Source organism: Struthio camelus, chromosome 1, assembly GCF_040807025.1.
Source record: "Struthio camelus isolate bStrCam1 chromosome 1, bStrCam1.hap1, whole genome shotgun sequence".
Taxonomy (NCBI): Eukaryota; Metazoa; Chordata; class Aves; order Struthioniformes; family Struthionidae; genus Struthio; species Struthio camelus.
The window spans coordinates 208,681,188-208,697,081 of NC_090942.1; the positions used below are offsets into that span (position 1 = coordinate 208,681,188).

General features: G+C 42.4%; 1 protein-coding gene and 1 long non-coding RNA gene across 3 annotated transcripts in view; one reads left to right on the top strand and one right to left on the bottom strand.

The window, feature by feature from the left end:
* Nucleotides 1-5,167: 5,167 nt before the first annotated feature.
* BIRC2 (baculoviral IAP repeat containing 2) lies at nt 5,168-15,136 on the bottom strand. Of its 2 annotated transcripts, none has more exons than XM_068930379.1 (9): nt 14,897-15,136; nt 11,964-14,017; nt 11,742-11,841; nt 10,501-10,579; nt 9,672-9,720; nt 8,406-8,648; nt 6,950-7,204; nt 6,773-6,814; nt 5,168-5,945 (listed from the first exon to the last, which is right to left on the bottom strand). In XM_068930379.1, exons 2-9 carry the CDS (start codon nt 12,832-12,834, stop codon nt 5,752-5,754), a joined length of 1,833 nt encoding a protein of 610 aa, XP_068786480.1. In that variant the 5' UTR covers nt 12,835-14,017; nt 14,897-15,136; the 3' UTR covers nt 5,168-5,751. The 2 variants fall into 2 exon arrangements, with proteins under 2 accessions (XP_068786480.1, XP_068786481.1); XM_068930380.1 differs by having other exon boundaries at nt 14,928-15,087.
* A 9-nt stretch (nt 15,137-15,145) lies between these two features.
* Nucleotides 15,146-15,894, top strand: part of LOC138065614 (uncharacterized) — a 45,876-nt gene continuing 45,127 nt past the window's right edge. Inside the window, exon 1 of the long non-coding RNA XR_011138714.1 lies at nt 15,146-15,645. This is a non-coding gene — a long non-coding RNA (uncharacterized lncRNA). The remainder of the gene's footprint in view (nt 15,646-15,894) is intronic.

Sequence of the window (15,894 nt, forward strand, 5' to 3'; positions counted from 1 at the left end):
GATGAGGCCAATCTCTTCTCAGTGGTGCCAAGTGACAGGACAAGAGGCAAGGGGCAGAAACTGAACCACAGGAAGTTCCACCTGAACCTGAGAAAAAACTTCTTCACTGTGAGGGTGACTGAGCACTGGAACAGGTTGCCCAGAGAGGTAGTGGAGTCTCCTTCCCTGGAGATATTCAAAACCCGCCTGGATGTGATCCTGGGCAACATGCTCTAGGTTGACCCTGCTTGAGCAGGGGGGTTGGACTAGATGATCTCCAGAGGTCCCTTCCAACCTAAACTATTCTGTGATTCTGTAACACACTATAGTTTCACCTGCCTCATCTTTTTTGATGTCTTGGCAGGGTAGGCTGAAAGATAAAGAATCAAATTCTGAGAGCGTGGTGCTATAGAGTTACTAAACACTAACATTTTCAGTCACTACCAACAAGCAGTACAAAAGAAGTCAGTGGTTTTTTGTTTTGTTTTGTTTAATTGCACTAATGGGGTTCCTAGATATTTCAGACATGGCCATTCCTTTCCTCAAAGGAAAGCAGTACTGTCATTAGAACTGTCAGTCTAATCGCTCATGGATACTAGAATTGTATGCTGCGTTCAGTTTGAAGAGAGTTAGGCTTCTCAGTCAATGCTCAAAAGCAGACTGAGAAGAGAGAAATATGTGCATTCAGATAAAAAAGGACCAGGAAAAGGTAAAAATTATTATTGTAAAGCTTCTCAGCAATTGCATCACAAAAAACATACAGCTGCTGCTTGTGAAGGAGCTGTATCTTGCAGCATCTCAAGACCGGTATTAGAAACCACAGCTACTTTGGGCTAGATCCTTGGAGTGAAGCTGCCCATCTGGGCAAAGAAATTGCTGATTTCCATGAGCAGAAACTATTGCCTTCTATCATCCAACAGCAAATCCAACTAATGCATTAAAGCGATAAAGATTCTTTCTCATAAGCCATACAAACTATCTGCCAGCTCAAGACAAGCAGCAGGCTTGGACATTTGAGAACTCAAGTTGATCAGCAGAGCTGCACAGGAAGCTGGGGAGGGGGGTTTTTTATTACTGTTCTACTGGAAGATTGTTGTACAGCAGGTCACTGAAAGTTTAATCTGAGAATAAACTGTTCCCCTTGTTCCTGTATCAGCACTGCCAAAAGACACCACTAAGCATTTTCTAAAGCCTTGACTCAACTTTTAAAGGCCGTGGACATGAAATGAAATGTGAACATGGTCAGTTAGTTCACAAAAGTAATAGTCATTTGATCTTCCTCAAGCATTACTTAACACTACAGACAGTAGTGTTAACACAGACAGCCTTCTCTGTGGTCCAACATTAATGGATTGTCAAGGTTCTATCTGCAATGCAGTTCAGACAACCGATTTCATGTATTGCAATAGCACTGAAGACCATAACTACTCAAATGTACAGCATTACAGAACAGCATAACCACAACTGGTTGAAGGGGCAGGGGGTGGAAAGCAGTAGCCTAGACTAGCCTTCCTACCAAAGCACTGTCAAGAAGTTTTTACCTGGTAGTTTCTAGGTAACGCTCTTCCACTTCCCAGAAAGTCATTCAGGTGCCTGACACAGGCACCTGGTGCCATTTTAAGTTCTCCAGGACATTCAAAACATTTGCCCCCCAAGCCTGACAGGTATGGCACAGGTACTGTGAGATACCCTCAGACATCACAAATAACTCTGGACACCTATATTTAGGTACCTGAATCACTCTTTCAGTTTCTGCAACTATGTATATCCTGCTATCTGATCTATATATAGTTACTGCAATGTTTGAAGAAAATAAGTGGCCCCACATGGTCTAAATGAAAATGCAAAGCTTGGAACATCTTGTTTAAGGATACCAAAAATGTAGCAGGACACAGGATTACTCCTCAGTTCCTCATTCAAAGCAAGGTTTACACGATAAGAAACATTTCAGAACTCCTGGTTACCCGGACTTCTGCAGCTTCCCCTGCAGATTCTCATCTTAATCTACAGAAAGTATACTTGGTTCTAATATTACTAATTTGTGTTTTTGAACATCAAATTTCAAGTCATGTACCTTACTCCCTATTAAGTGTTCAAAGATTATGAAAGCTTTAAGTTGTTACACAGGACAAGAGAGCCTTTAGAAACACTTCAAAACAGGAAGAGTAAAGAGGTATCAATTAAAGTTGTTTAAAACAGCTTGCTGGGTTTGAAGCATTTACATTTTTAATAGAAAAAATTAAAGAGATAGTAGGTAAAGTTTCAAACAAAAGTGTCATTCAAAAGACTTACAGTAAGTTAATCTACAGCTGACGTCAAGAATCCTACTTATTACAAAATATGTAGGTTAAAGCATTAAGATAACTATGCTGTCAGCTAATGCACAGCACTAAACACAGAATTACAGAAATTATGGAAGAATGGATGAAGCTAAGAATCAGTATTACTGAATTCACATGAAAAAAATACTGAAGAGTAAACAAGATTAATTCCCCTCCCCCAAAACAGCAAAGCAAAACTACTTCAAAGCTATTACCTCCAGTTTTATTTTGAAAGGGATTTTAGTCCAGGAGGTACGGTGCAGAAATACAAGGCAAAGACACAGATAACTTGAATATGTGTGTTTTTTTCCCCTGGCACAATTGCCCTCACTAAATATAGCCATTTCGGTTACTACTGATGGAAGCATCCAAAAATTGCTAACAAATCAGTGTCTCAATCACGTGATTAACTCAATAAGTGTTCTGGCCCTTTTTAGCTAGCCTTAAAGTCTGATTCAATTCTTTGACTGAAGTTATACTAGAAATAAAACATACTGTTAATTCCAAAGACAGTCTAAACTCCAAACCCTGCAGGCAGATTTCTCAGGATGGCAGGAGATTGAATTGGAGACAGCAGGAATAGGAGACTTGGAGGGTTCTTTTACAGACAGAGATGGGACTTAACAAATAAGTTACATTTCAGATGTACACCAGGAAAGATATACAGGTATCAAACATAACATCTATAACTATGAATGGAAATTTGTTTCCTAGAGAAAAAGCATTAGCTTCACTTAATATGGGCTCTAAACTTAACACTCCAGCAACCATTACACAGGACAAGTCACTGCATCCAGTCAAGTTATACAGCCTGCACAAGTTCTCTCCAAAGTATACACTTAACCTTCATACCTACAGGGTGCTTGGTATCTTCTTAGAGAAGTTAAGACCCATACAGGTAAGAACTACATTTGAAGTGATGAGAGCCAGTTACATACACAAAACTTGGAAATGTCAGTAGCTTGAAGCCTTACAAATAATATATTCTCTAGTTGGAGGTGAAAGTGCCAAGACACCAAAATACCTGTTAAAAACATCTTATCCTTGACCAGTCTGAAGACTGAGTGGTCTCCACTTGAGTTAAGCATATGACTGAGAAAGACCGACTTCAGAGCTAGACAGGTTGAAAACACAGGTTCAAAACACTACAGGATTTGACGCAGTTATCCTGGCAGTGGTGTTTTTTTTTTTTTAAACTGATGTGGAAATCCTATGGAAAAAAGTTATTCATGGATATTTCTACAGGTATCCACTGTGCAAACCCAGGGACATGAAGGAAACAGTAAAGCAGGACTCAACCACTAGGAAGAGTCACTAGACTACCAGCTTGCAAAATAAACTAAGACTTCAAAGGGGCATATAAGATCTTACTATTTAACATGTACAATCATTGTAAAGTTTCAAATGCAGAAAAGTAGCTTTTACATTTTAATCCTGAGCATGAAGGCTTTATTGCTGCATAGCTGCCCTCTGCCTTGTCCCTAAGGTCAGGAAAACCCATTGCCTGGCCAGGATTTCTATTCTCTAAAATAGAGGCAGAGGGGGAGTACCTAATATTATTGAACTTCTTATAAAAAGGAGTAAGAGTGAGGCCCCTACTTTGCCAAAGGGAATCACCAAGCTCACAGAATCGTTGAGGTTGGAAGGGACCTCTGGAGATCATCTAGTCCAACCTCCCTGGTCAAGCAGGGTCGCCTAGAGCATGTTGCCCAGGATCACATCCAGACGGGTTTTGAATATCTCCAGGGAAGGAGACTCCACTACCTCTCTGGGCAACCTGTACCAATGCTCAGTCACCCTCACAGTGAAGAAGTTTTTTCTCAGGTTCAGGTGGAACTTCCTGTGGTTCAGTTTCTGCCCCTTGCCTCTTGTCCTGTCACTTGGCACCACGGAGAAGAGACTGGCCTCATCCTCTCAACATCCTATCTGAATGATACTCATCAATGAGTATCATTCAGATACACATTGATGAGATCACCTCTCAAGTCTTCCCTTCTCCACCCTAAACAGGCCCAGCTCTCGCAATCTTTCTTCATACAAGAGATGCTCCAGTCCCCTAATCATCTTGGTAGCCCTCCACTACACTCTCTCCAGTAGCGCCATGTCTCTCTTGTACTGGGGAGCCCAGAACTGGACACAGTCCTCCAGGTGAGGCCTCCCCAGGGCTGAGGAGAGGGGCAGGATCACCTCCCTCCACCTGCTGGCAACACTCTGCCTCATGCAGCCCAGGAGACCATTGGCCTTCTTGGCCACAAGGGCACGCTGCTGGCTCATGCTTCACTTGTCCACCAACACTCCCAGGTCCTTCTCTGCAGAGCTGCTTTCCAGCAGGTCAACCCCCAGCCTGCACTGGTGCCTGGGGTTATTCCTGCCTAGGTGCAGGACCTTGCACTTGCCTTTGTTGAACTTCAGGAGGTTCCTCTCCACCCAGCTCTCCAGCCTGTCCAGGTCCCTCTGAAGGGCAGCACAGCCCTCTGGTGTGTCAGCCAGTCCTCCCAGTTTAGTCTCATCAGCAAACTTGCCGAGGGTGCACTCTGTGCCTTCCTCCAGGTCATTGATGAATACATTGAACAAGACTGGACCCAGCACTGACCCCTGCGGAACCCTGCTAGCTACAGGCCTCCAACTTGACTCTGCACCACTGACCACAGCCCTCTGAGCTCGGCCATCTAGCCAGTTCTCAATCCACCAAGCTCCAAGAAGTCTACTTCCCTGTTCAAAATTAATAGAACATCTAAGCAGAATTAAAACATAATTATGCTTGTCCTGTCAAAGTTAAAAATCTTATGCAAGGAAAACAGCATTTTCTAGTTGCTGTAGCCTAGAGAGAAAAGTTAAAGAACAACTGAGAATAAACAAGCACTCACTTGGAAAGTAAAAATATTTTAATTGTCTCCATATAAACTATTATTAATACATACTACACAAAACTGCAGACATGACCAGGACTTAAAAAAGGTTGCTGTTCCTGCAACAGTTAACCTATCTTACCTCTCCCAACCCCACAAGAAAGCCAATAATGAACCAGAACAGTAGCTGAAGTTTACTATTAATAAACAATCTCAGCTAAATTTCTTCACATTTATGTGGAGGAGAACTCATAAAATAGGTATACCAAGTTCCATTTTCAGATATGACCAGAAAATACTTTTTAATCAAACTGTCATAGAGGCATACTTATGGAACTGCTTTCCCTATTTAGGGAGAAAAGCTACTGAAAGCCTCACTTTAGTATTTAGTCAGTCTTTCATACAAAAATCATATTTGGCAAGGAAGACCTAGTATATTCAATAATGACAATATAGCACAGTTGTGTACTAGTAAACTAAGTAGTTGATTAATCTTCAGTACCACAGTTTTCCATTCTTAAGACATCAGTGACTAAAACTTTAGCACTTGGGACAACGGCAGGAACAAAGGTATTATTTCGCAAATGCAAGCTTCCCCTTCCTTACGAAAGAAAAGTACGCACTGTACCCTTGATTGTCCCCCTGCAAATAGGGCATTTCCTAAGAGAAGGTGCACATTCTTTGCACACCACTAAGTGACCACAAGGAATGAAAACAATGGAAACTTCTTTATCCATGCAAACTTTACATGTTCTTTCTTCTTGTAGTCTCCTTAATTGTTCTTCCATAGGTAAACCTGTAAAAAGTGATTTAACATTAAGAAACTTGAACACATGTGCATTTCTATTAGAAAGTGGTCAAATTCCATTCTAATGCCACACCTTACTTCCTAGCTGTATTCCATAATTCTAGATTGCAGTGACAATAAGTACATTTTCCGGAGCTAGAGAAGTGGCATGCAAGGAACCACCTAGTCCTTACTTCTGTAAGGCAAGGAGGCACCTCAGGGATTGGAGGCCAGCTATAGTTCTTGAACTAAGGTTCTGTATTTCAGCATATACTGTACTTTTCTTGTTTGGCTATTAGAAGTACAGAGTACAGTCTGATTAGTAGAAGTCAGCTTGTATACTTTATTGCAGTCTATTAACATATTACGCTTCAAATACACTTATACTCCAAGAGCGAGAAAAGACTGGAGCAAAGTCAATCTGATGGCTGACAAGCTTTGCCCATCCAGCTGTTGGCCCAGCTAGATCTTAGGATTCCCACAGTTCACTTGGGAAAAGTGAAGATCTCCACAGAATGCCTGAATGAGAGCTCATATCCAGGATAAAAATCTGAATGTACTTGAATTCAAGCTTCAGGAAGCTATACTTCCTTAGTGTCAAAGCACCTGCATATGGCACAGAACATACCTTATGGCAAACAAGTGCATGTGCAGACTTGCTTGCAAGTTTAACTTATACAGATAAGCTCAGCTTCCTAAAGCTAAAGTTAGGGATGGGGTAAAACAAAACTCTTTTCTTAATACAAGGAGGTTTTTGTTTGTTTGTTTTGTTAAAAAAGAATGTCGGCTATTGTCCCACAACACCCTTTGAGGTAAGAGAGGGGAATTTAAGATACCTGAAACATCTTCTGTGGGAACATACTTCACACTCTTCTCCACTAAAATAAGAGGAAAAGAACATTAGTCAATTGGCTAATCTATATTCCAACAGAATCCAGTTTTTCATCTTTATGCTACCCTGACATGCTGATTAGACTTTTAAAAAAAAGTCAGTTTATCAAAAAGAGACATACCAAATAAATCTTTGTATAGTAAAGGGTCACGGTCTCGTAGACAGTTTCTGAATATGCTGGCCGCTGCATTTCCTTTCACTAAGACCGTATCTATCAGCTCCCTTGCTTGCAACGGTGTCTGAGTCTTTTGCTTAATAACATCATGCTCAAGTTCACTTATCACTTTAGCAGATAGTAAACTCTCAAGGATTGGAAGTACACATGTCAAACGTTGGAATAAAGCCATTCGATTTTTCCGGATTAAGGACAAGTCATCTGAAATGCAAAGCAGATTAGATGTTCATTAGGAATATAGTACTCCAAGCTGCATTTCTACTTAACAATAACTGACACATTAAGTTCTCCTTGAACTTTTCACTTACTACACATCATTAATAGGCCTCCATAGTTTTACTGGTATTTACATGCAAGAATGAACTTAAACCACATAACAGTTTAGAAGCTAAAGTCCTTTCACCAATGAAAGCCTGTGTTCCCCCTCTCTAAATGAACTAGTGAGAGGATCTTGTCCAACTTAACACAAGCAAGAGTTATGTTCTCTGCAGAACTATAAAAAAAAGAAGCTTCTGCATAACACCACAGCTAGCTTGCTGAAAATTATTAGATTAACTTCAGTCAGTGGCAGCCAAAAACATTGCTGAGATAGACAGATCAAGCTTACTTTAAGAAGAGTCCAAGAGAATTATGTGCAAGAAAAACCAGAGGTACAGCACAACTAAAAAAACTCCCTGAATTTTGTAGAGTCACACAAGAAAAATCATTCTTAAAGGTTTAATGGTCAAACATCTCCATTTCTGTGACACAATACAAATGTAGGAAAGAAGCCATTTAATTCAATTTGTAATTGAGAAGTTTCATTACCACTTCACAGTCAAGAATTTGGGTTTTTAAGCATCAAAATAAGACACTTATATGGTCCTAAAACAATAGCAAATGTTAAAGATGCATCAAGTAATGAGTGTTAATCAGTTGATCTATATGGTTATGAGTTGGATAGAGAGAAGCTGACCTCTTGTCATCTTACAGAAGAAATGTGTGAAAGTTTATGGCCTCTTCCAGGAAGTGGTTACGTTGGTTCATCAATTGAAGCTCCATAAAAGGGGAGTAAGTTTGTTTAAAAAAAAAAAAAAAAAAAAAAGAGAGTGGTGTGCTAGGTAAAGTCTCTGTTCCATTTATTTTTGATACATGGCAATAAAGGCACCCAGACAAAAAAAGTGACTTTGTTTCTGTGGAGATAATCAGGTGGGTCTGAACACTTGGCACCTGTATGAACCATCCTTCTCAAAGGGAGCTGCTGGACTGATCTAGTTCCATGCACATACCCAGGCAAAGCTTTTATAAAAGCTCATCCTAGCAAGAAGTATATTAAATCACTTGGTGAATAAGAAGAATTTTAAGAAGCCAAAAAGCAGAAGTATACAAGCCATTTCTGGTTTTATTCATGCCCTAAGCATACCGGATGCCACTTCTTCAGACTGCCTCTCTTTCTCCTCTTCCCTCTTCTCATCTTCAGCAGTGAGCAGATCAGACACAAGATCATTAACAGTCTTGTAGTTTTCTCCAGTGGCCAAGATTTTACTTTGCACTGTTTGCTTTATTAGCCTTCTACTAAATCCCATCTCCAAGGCAGCTTTAACCACAGGTGTGTTCATCATAATTGCATCTTCTGAATGACTTTCTCCAGGTTCAAAATGAATAACTAATCAAAGAAAAGCAGTACTAAGTTAACAGAAACAAGAAACCACATACAACCCAGAAGTCAGACACATTCAACTTTACCTACATACACACACATAAATACACTCGTTTTCTAATGCTAGGTATTGTGCAAGTTCAATGGTTAAACAGGCTTTTTTAGTACCTAGTTTTTAAAAGGAAACCAATGCAATCAAATGGAATCGAAGCAAAGCCTTGCTCTGTGCTAAGCCTTCACTAAAAAAAAAAAAAAAAAAATCAAGGATAAGCCAGAAAAAGGACAGGATTACCTTGTGTCTTAGCTTTTTTAAATAGTCAGAAAACTTGTAACTGCAGCCTTGAAATTTTTCTCTTTTGATAACAAGCTCTTAATTTTGAGTTGCCTGCTATGCAACCAGAACTGTTCTATTCCAGCTCTCGATCAATGTTTTCCATTCAGCTTACTATGTCGCAGGCATATGAGAGTCTGACTCACTGCTCTAGATCAGCATGTAACCTACTACTGTGACCTACTCACTCTTTCAGAGTATACTGCCACCACAACTAGGCTTCCACTCTCAGAAGGGAACATGGAGAAAGACTTCACTTAACCTGCTTGTCCTACCCTTTCCCCGACTGCAGCTCAGAGAATATGTACTTAGCTATGTACCTAAAATGGAGCTGCATGACATGCATATTGACACCCTTCACCTTTGTGGAGCAAGTGCTCCAGAAAGTTCAATACCTTAGGTCAATTTGGCAAACGCCAACCAGACTTGTTCTGCTTAACCCACCACGAACGTAACAAAACATAGCAGATGGCAAATCTTCAAAACCAAAAATCTTAATGAGATGCTGTGTCTTGTTTTCCTTATTTCTATAACAGCATCTCTTACAAGCTTCCCTGAAGTTTGTCCATATAATGCTAAAGCTACATAATTGTTAAGAATATTGCTGTTTTCAAGAAACTCAGTTGTCAAGAGGTAGTTTTGGATAGCCAAGTGTTAAGTCTTAAAACATGCGTTTCAAATTATACTGATATACGTACTTGGGGGATCAGCGTTTTCATCCACAGGTATATCAGAGGTCGACAACAGCTGTTGAACATAATGGAACTGCATTAGTATCAAAGTATGCCTTTCCTCTCTACATAGCTTTCTAGAGCATTTCTTCCCTCAAACATACTTAACAAATACTATTTAGATAAAAACCTTAGCACTTTGCACAGAGTTACATAAGTCTAACAATTTGCATTACTACAAAACAGATATAGATTCAGTGCTTACTTCTATGAGGAGCAGCTTTTCTCAGTTACATTTATTCACTCAGCTTCCTCTTGCCAGAAAAGCTATGGTTAAGTTTGTTTGGGTTTTTTTTTTTTGGGGGGGGGGGGGGGGGGGAAGGGAGTACGGGGGGAAGCTAGTGGAAGGGAAGGGCAACATCAGGAATTAAAGTTGTCTAGGGCTGACTTCTGATTTACATAAGTTCCAGTGAGTAATTAAGACCACTAATTGCTATTTCAGAACTTCCTTGTCTCCTGACAAGGAGACTAGGAGGCTCTCAGCCCCAGAATGAGTAGTACAAGGTTTGTCTGTAAATGACAGAGTGCTGTAACCCTTATATTACTGTAATAGTATACCACCCACTTTAAACTATCAATTCTCATGAAACACTTTCCATGACTAATCCTGTACAGCATAAGTTCTAATGCTCCAGCTCCTTTAGGCATAGCTCAGCCTTAATTTCATTCCTCTAAAAAGAGCAGTTACACAGAAATCTATACAGATATTAGGCAGAAAGGTGCACCCAACTCCCCAGAAGAACACATCACTCTTCAAACTGGAAAAACCAAACAGTTGCATAAAAGTAAAGTTTACCTGTTCAAGAAGGTGGGGGAACCTGGCCTGAATTTGACTTACAAATTCTCTTCCTTTTACATGAAGCAGATATTCACACCTGAAACATTGAAGAGAAGCGTACTAAATTATACTTTCCACTTCCAAGAATAATCAAGAATGAAGCACCTTACAATAGCACAGTATAATTTAAATACATGTTTCTCTTCCTTTCCTGAAGCAGAAGAGTTCTCTGCATTGGAAGCCTGAAGCCACCTAATGCCAGACAATGCTTCAACAAAGCTCTTGTTATGTTCAGCAGCCAATAGCTTTAGAGGTAGCAGTTACTATTCTACTACCAATTCTAACTGAAATGGCCTAAAAAGAGAAGCAATTATGTCAGCTTCACTACAGACTACAGTGATAAACTCACTGTTTCTCACTCGCATAATCTCACCATTTTTTATCTCCTACACAAGTCACTCAAAAGAGTATACAAAGTGACACCATCAGAACCGTATCCACTTCACTAATGCTGAATTCTCTTGAATATGTTTACTGACAGGCACAACATAGAAGGAAACAGAGGTTCCTCAGGTCTACGTGCATCATGTAGCTCAACAGAAGCTGATAACTTATCTATTAAAGATTGTTAAAAGATCTGTGGTATGAAGAATTATTATTAGCTTTCTTGAAATTAAATGCAGCTATTTCCATCTTTAATGTAGGTGGAGATTTCCATATACAGACAGCAATTACATATGCAACTGCCATTTAATTATGGGGAAGTGTATTCTGAAGTTATGTTTGACTTTTTTCCAACAGAGATATAAACAGCATCTTCTCCTTCACAAGCCCTTCCACACCTAGAAGACTAAACCACACTTGCCAAATGACAATTTCAGGAGCATTCAACGTGGGTGCAGAACTACACCAGTAAAGTTCAAAGTTTGTTCTGCTTCACTTCCCAGTAGCTTTTGCTCCCCTAAAGCCCCTTTCTGATCGATTCCCTTATCTAAGTATGCTCATCAACAGTGCAGCATCACTTGCTAGCAAAGACTTGGGGATGCATACAGCTTTTAATTATAAAGTCATTGAGGCCACCTTAACACTTCAATGCTTTTAAACAGAAATGCTCGAAATACACCCAAATGAAGTGAATTTGTACATAATATGGTGAAGTTAAAACAGAAACAGAACAAGTGCTATGCCGTATGTAACGGCCAAGGCCAAAAGTTTTATTTAACCAGCGAGATTAAGTTTGATAAGGATTTTCAAGTTACCTTGGGAACCACTTTGCATGCTCAATCCATGGATCGTCTCCAGACTCCCAGCACCTTAACCCACCATCACAGCAAAAACACTTGACATCATCATTGCGCCCTTTAAAGAAAAAAGGGGGGTGGGGAGAAGAATGAAATATCTAGCAAACATTCACAGAAGTTATTTTAAAAACAAATGTTGACATAACAATATGAATTACATCAGAGGTCAGCTTTTCTTACCTACATAGTAAAAACCAGCATCTGCAAGCTGTTTAGGTTGAACTGGAATTCTAGTTGGCCAGTTAATAAATGTTTTAACACGTGCTTCATGGGTTTGCATGCTCACATTAGAAACATTGAAGTTCAGTTGGTCTCGAGTAAGATTTTCCACAAAAGGGCACTTAGGAAAGTGTCTCCGATGCTCCGACATGGCATTATCTTTCGGTTCCCAGTTACTCAGATGACCACCACAGGTAAAACAGGCAACTTTGTCTGCTGTCCCCAGGTAATAAAATCCAGCCTTCGCCAGATCCGCGGGCGAGAGAAACGTCAGGGGCCATGAGTGAAAAGTGCGTAGTCTAGCATCTTCTGTGCTCATGGAAGGATTGCAAAGCTTCGGTCTCAAACATGAGAGGTCAACAGCCCTAGTAGTTATGGGGTCTTGAGGAAAACTGGAAAAAGAGCCACTGAAATAGCCAACTTGCTCTAAACTTTGAGTGAAGTTTATGGAATGTAGAGATGGTGAAAAACTGCTTGTGACCAGAGGTGAAAAGGCAGAACGAGAGGACAACCCAAGGTTGTTAACTGAAAGCACGTTCTGAATAAAATCGCAGCTAGGATAGAGTTGTTTGTGTTTTTCCATAGCATTATCTCCTGGTTGCCAGTTGTCCAACATTAACCCACAACAGAAGCATTTAACTGTGTCTTTCACACCAGTGTAGTAAAACCCAGCCCGTGCAAGGCTCCGTTCTGACACTGGCACATTAACAGGGAAAGTAGAGAATGTGGACATTCGGTAGAGTTCACAGGATAAATCATACTTCAGTTCATCACATAGAGCACTGTGCTTCATCATGTTAGCCAAGAAAGGGCTATTCTCCATTATGTTCATAATGGACTATTTTTGGAAGAATGGGACAAGTCTTCCTCTGGGAGGTAGTTGTGTGCATTAAAGGCAACTCCAAGTAACCCCTGCCTCTACAGAAATAACAACCTGCAAGTGATTATTTTTATATGCATCTTTGAATGCACATGTAAACACGAGTAGTTGCACGATTAACAGCCTTTGAACAGTGGGGAAGTTCTCCTTGTACTTTGGTCTACAACTGCTTTCAGTACAAAAGCTATTTCCAATTTGACAAATATTACAGAAAGCATGTTAAAAAAGACTTTTCCTTGCATTATCCATCACATGCTTTCCTTCTATTGTACATCTAGGAGAACAATATCAATTAGGCAGGCTGCTAGAGGTGGGGTCCAGAGAGGAAAAAACCTCAAGTAGGTTTATCAAAATCCTTCCTCAATAAAGAAACTAAAACAGGGGGCAACCAAGTTGACAATTTTGACTATAACATTAAGTAATTTAAAAGTTATTTCATCCTAGAGATCTGATAAATATGCAGCTTATATACCTGTAAAGATTTAAGTTTGTAAATCTCATTAGGAGGCTGAAAATAATTGTTTAAGTTCAAAAGGCATTAAGAAAAGAGCCCCTGAACATCACCTGGTATATCTACTAATATTACACTGCCAAGAAACCTCAGCTTCTGCATATTTTTATAATCACAACAGTTAAGACCAAAAAAGGTCAGTTTAAACTCAACCTTGCATATACCAAGGATTCAGCTATAGGATAAATAAATCCTGTACACTATCGATGATGAGGATGAACGATCTTAAACAACAGGCCTGGAACAGCCTCAGGCTTTCTTGTCTATAGCATTCTTGGCACAGATTGAACTGACCATTTCAGTTTTAACCTGGTGCCTTAGTTACAAGTACACAGTTATCATATCTAACAGAAATAAACTGATTTTTATTGGGACATCCTAATGTTCTATATTGATTAATTATGTTTTTTCCGTATGCCATGTTTATAAAGTGAACAGAATCCTTGGATAAAACAACTTTTAAATGTGTTAGTTTCTTTATTTGTGCACAGAACTACCTCCCAGAGTTCAGACTGAAGTCCCTTCTAAGGGGCCTACACCTCCATGTTGATATTCACTGTTCACAAGCAGAAATTTTAAGTCTCTATAGTTTCAATCATTTAATTCCTTTGAGCGGAACACAACCTGTAAGGAAGAAAAAGAGCATTTCAAAACACACAGCAGAAGTACATGTAATATCTCTATAACAGAAGATACAGTAGCTGAAACATTAAACTTTTAAAGCCTTTTTTTTTTTTTGAAGAAAATCAGCTAGAAAGTTTCATGGAACAAGCTTTACATACTTTCTTATGCAGTGGAATTCACACACTTTATTTATTTATTATTAACAGATATGCAAGACTATTTACCCTACAAGCTTAAGCATTTGATGGATGAATTAAGTTGCTTGTTCACAAGGTGTATCAGTGTAATAAACAGCAGCCTCTGCAACAACCCTGGTTATCTTTGACAGCCATACAGTCATCCAGGCTGTCTGAATCTGCCTAGATGGGTCTCCCCACCCCGTCCCCATTACTGGGGAGTGGCACCGACCAGTTCTTTAATCCCAGAGAACTAACATTTACTTTAAAAAAAAAAATACACTTTCAGAATTTCAAAAGAGTCATTTGATACTCCTCTGCCTTCGCCTTATAAGTCAGGCGGGCCGGGGCTGCCCTCCGGGTACCCTCCACCTGTTGTCTACAGCCGCCACCCAGCCAACAGCCCGGCCGCCGCCGGCCTGCGCGCACCCGCGGGCCGCGGCCCAAACCCGCTCCCGGCCCGCCGGGGGGACCCGGCCGCCGGGCACTTCCACCGCGTCCCTCCAGCGCCCCGGCCGCAGGCAACAGCCGCCGGCGCTGCCCCAGCACCACGCAGCCCGACACGGAGGAGCAACCGCCGCCCGGGACGGAGCCTCCCCGCCCACCCTCCGTCCCTCGGCGACGCCGACGTGGCCGCCGCGCTCCCGGCAGCGCCCCGCCAGGCCGCGGCTCCGCTCCCCCCGCCCGCTCCGCGCTGACTCACGCCCTCCGCGCAGGCCTCTGCAGCAGCCAACCTGCTCCTGCGCCCCAGCCTATATGTGGCACCGGCGGGTGGCGGAGGGGGGGGGGGCGCGGCGGCGCCCCCGGCGGGCACCGCCCCCCGGTCCGTGGAAACTCCGACCAGCGGGCGCCCAGCCGGAAAGTCCCGGGCGCCGGGCGGCGCATGCGCGGTCTGGTACGAGGGGGAGGGGGCGGGCAGGGGGTGTGGCCGGCCTCCACCGCCCCGCCCCCTGCCGCAGCCGCGCGGCGGCCGTTAGCGGTCGGCGTCGTGGCGCCGCGCCTGTGGGCGTTAACGGTCGGCGGGGTGGCGCGCCGCGCCGCCGGCCGGGAGCGCTGCTGTGGCCGATTCGGATAAACGCCCTTCTGGGGAGGCTCCCGAAGGCGGGCGCCTGCCCACGGGCGCTTTCTGTTCCGTTTGAAGTCTGCCCTGGGGTCTCCGGCGAGCGAGACCTGACGTGGGGTGGGTTTTTTGCGCATAGCCTAGCTGCCCTCTTGCTCATTCGAGTAGCTGCAATGAGTAAAGGTCTAGCGCTGTCGCCGCCGCCGTTAGCAGGAACATTAGGTGCTTTCCTGCTCGCAGGGGAAACCCGCGGGGCGCGGGCTTCCCCCCGCGGCCCGGCACGAGGGGAATTCCGGGCGCCGCTTCCTGCTGGCGCCGCGCCAGGCCTGCCTGCTCCGCCCGCCGCGCTGCGCTGACGGGGACGGGGTCAAAGAGCTCTGTTTTTGCCAGCGGTGAGTTCTTTATCTGTGTCCTAAGCATCTGTCCTTCCCTAAAAGAACTGGTCTGATGAGTTACCAATGAGGAAAAAAAGCACAGTGACTGTCGGAACAACCTGTGCCAGCGAAATGGGGGCCTTCCTTTGCCCTTTACTAACAGAGCCGTCGCAGCAGAAGTCTTGTTACAGATGTAGCTCGTCGGTACAATTTTGCTATCTTCCTGTGTTGGGTAGTGGGTGGAAAGCAAACGGGACTTGCATATAT

Coding starts and splice junctions, on each gene's coding strand:
- BIRC2 (XM_068930379.1), bottom strand. CDS start 12,834: ATGAACATAATGGAGAATAGCCCTTTCTTGGCTAACATGATGAAGCAC. Junction 7,205..8,405: donor GTCTGAAGAAGTGGCATCCG/GTATGCTTAGGG, acceptor TTTGCATTTCAG/ATGACTTGTCCTTAATCCGG. Junction 6,815..6,949: donor ACTATACAAAGATTTATTTG/GTATGTCTCTTT, acceptor CTCTTATTTTAG/TGGAGAAGAGTGTGAAGTAT.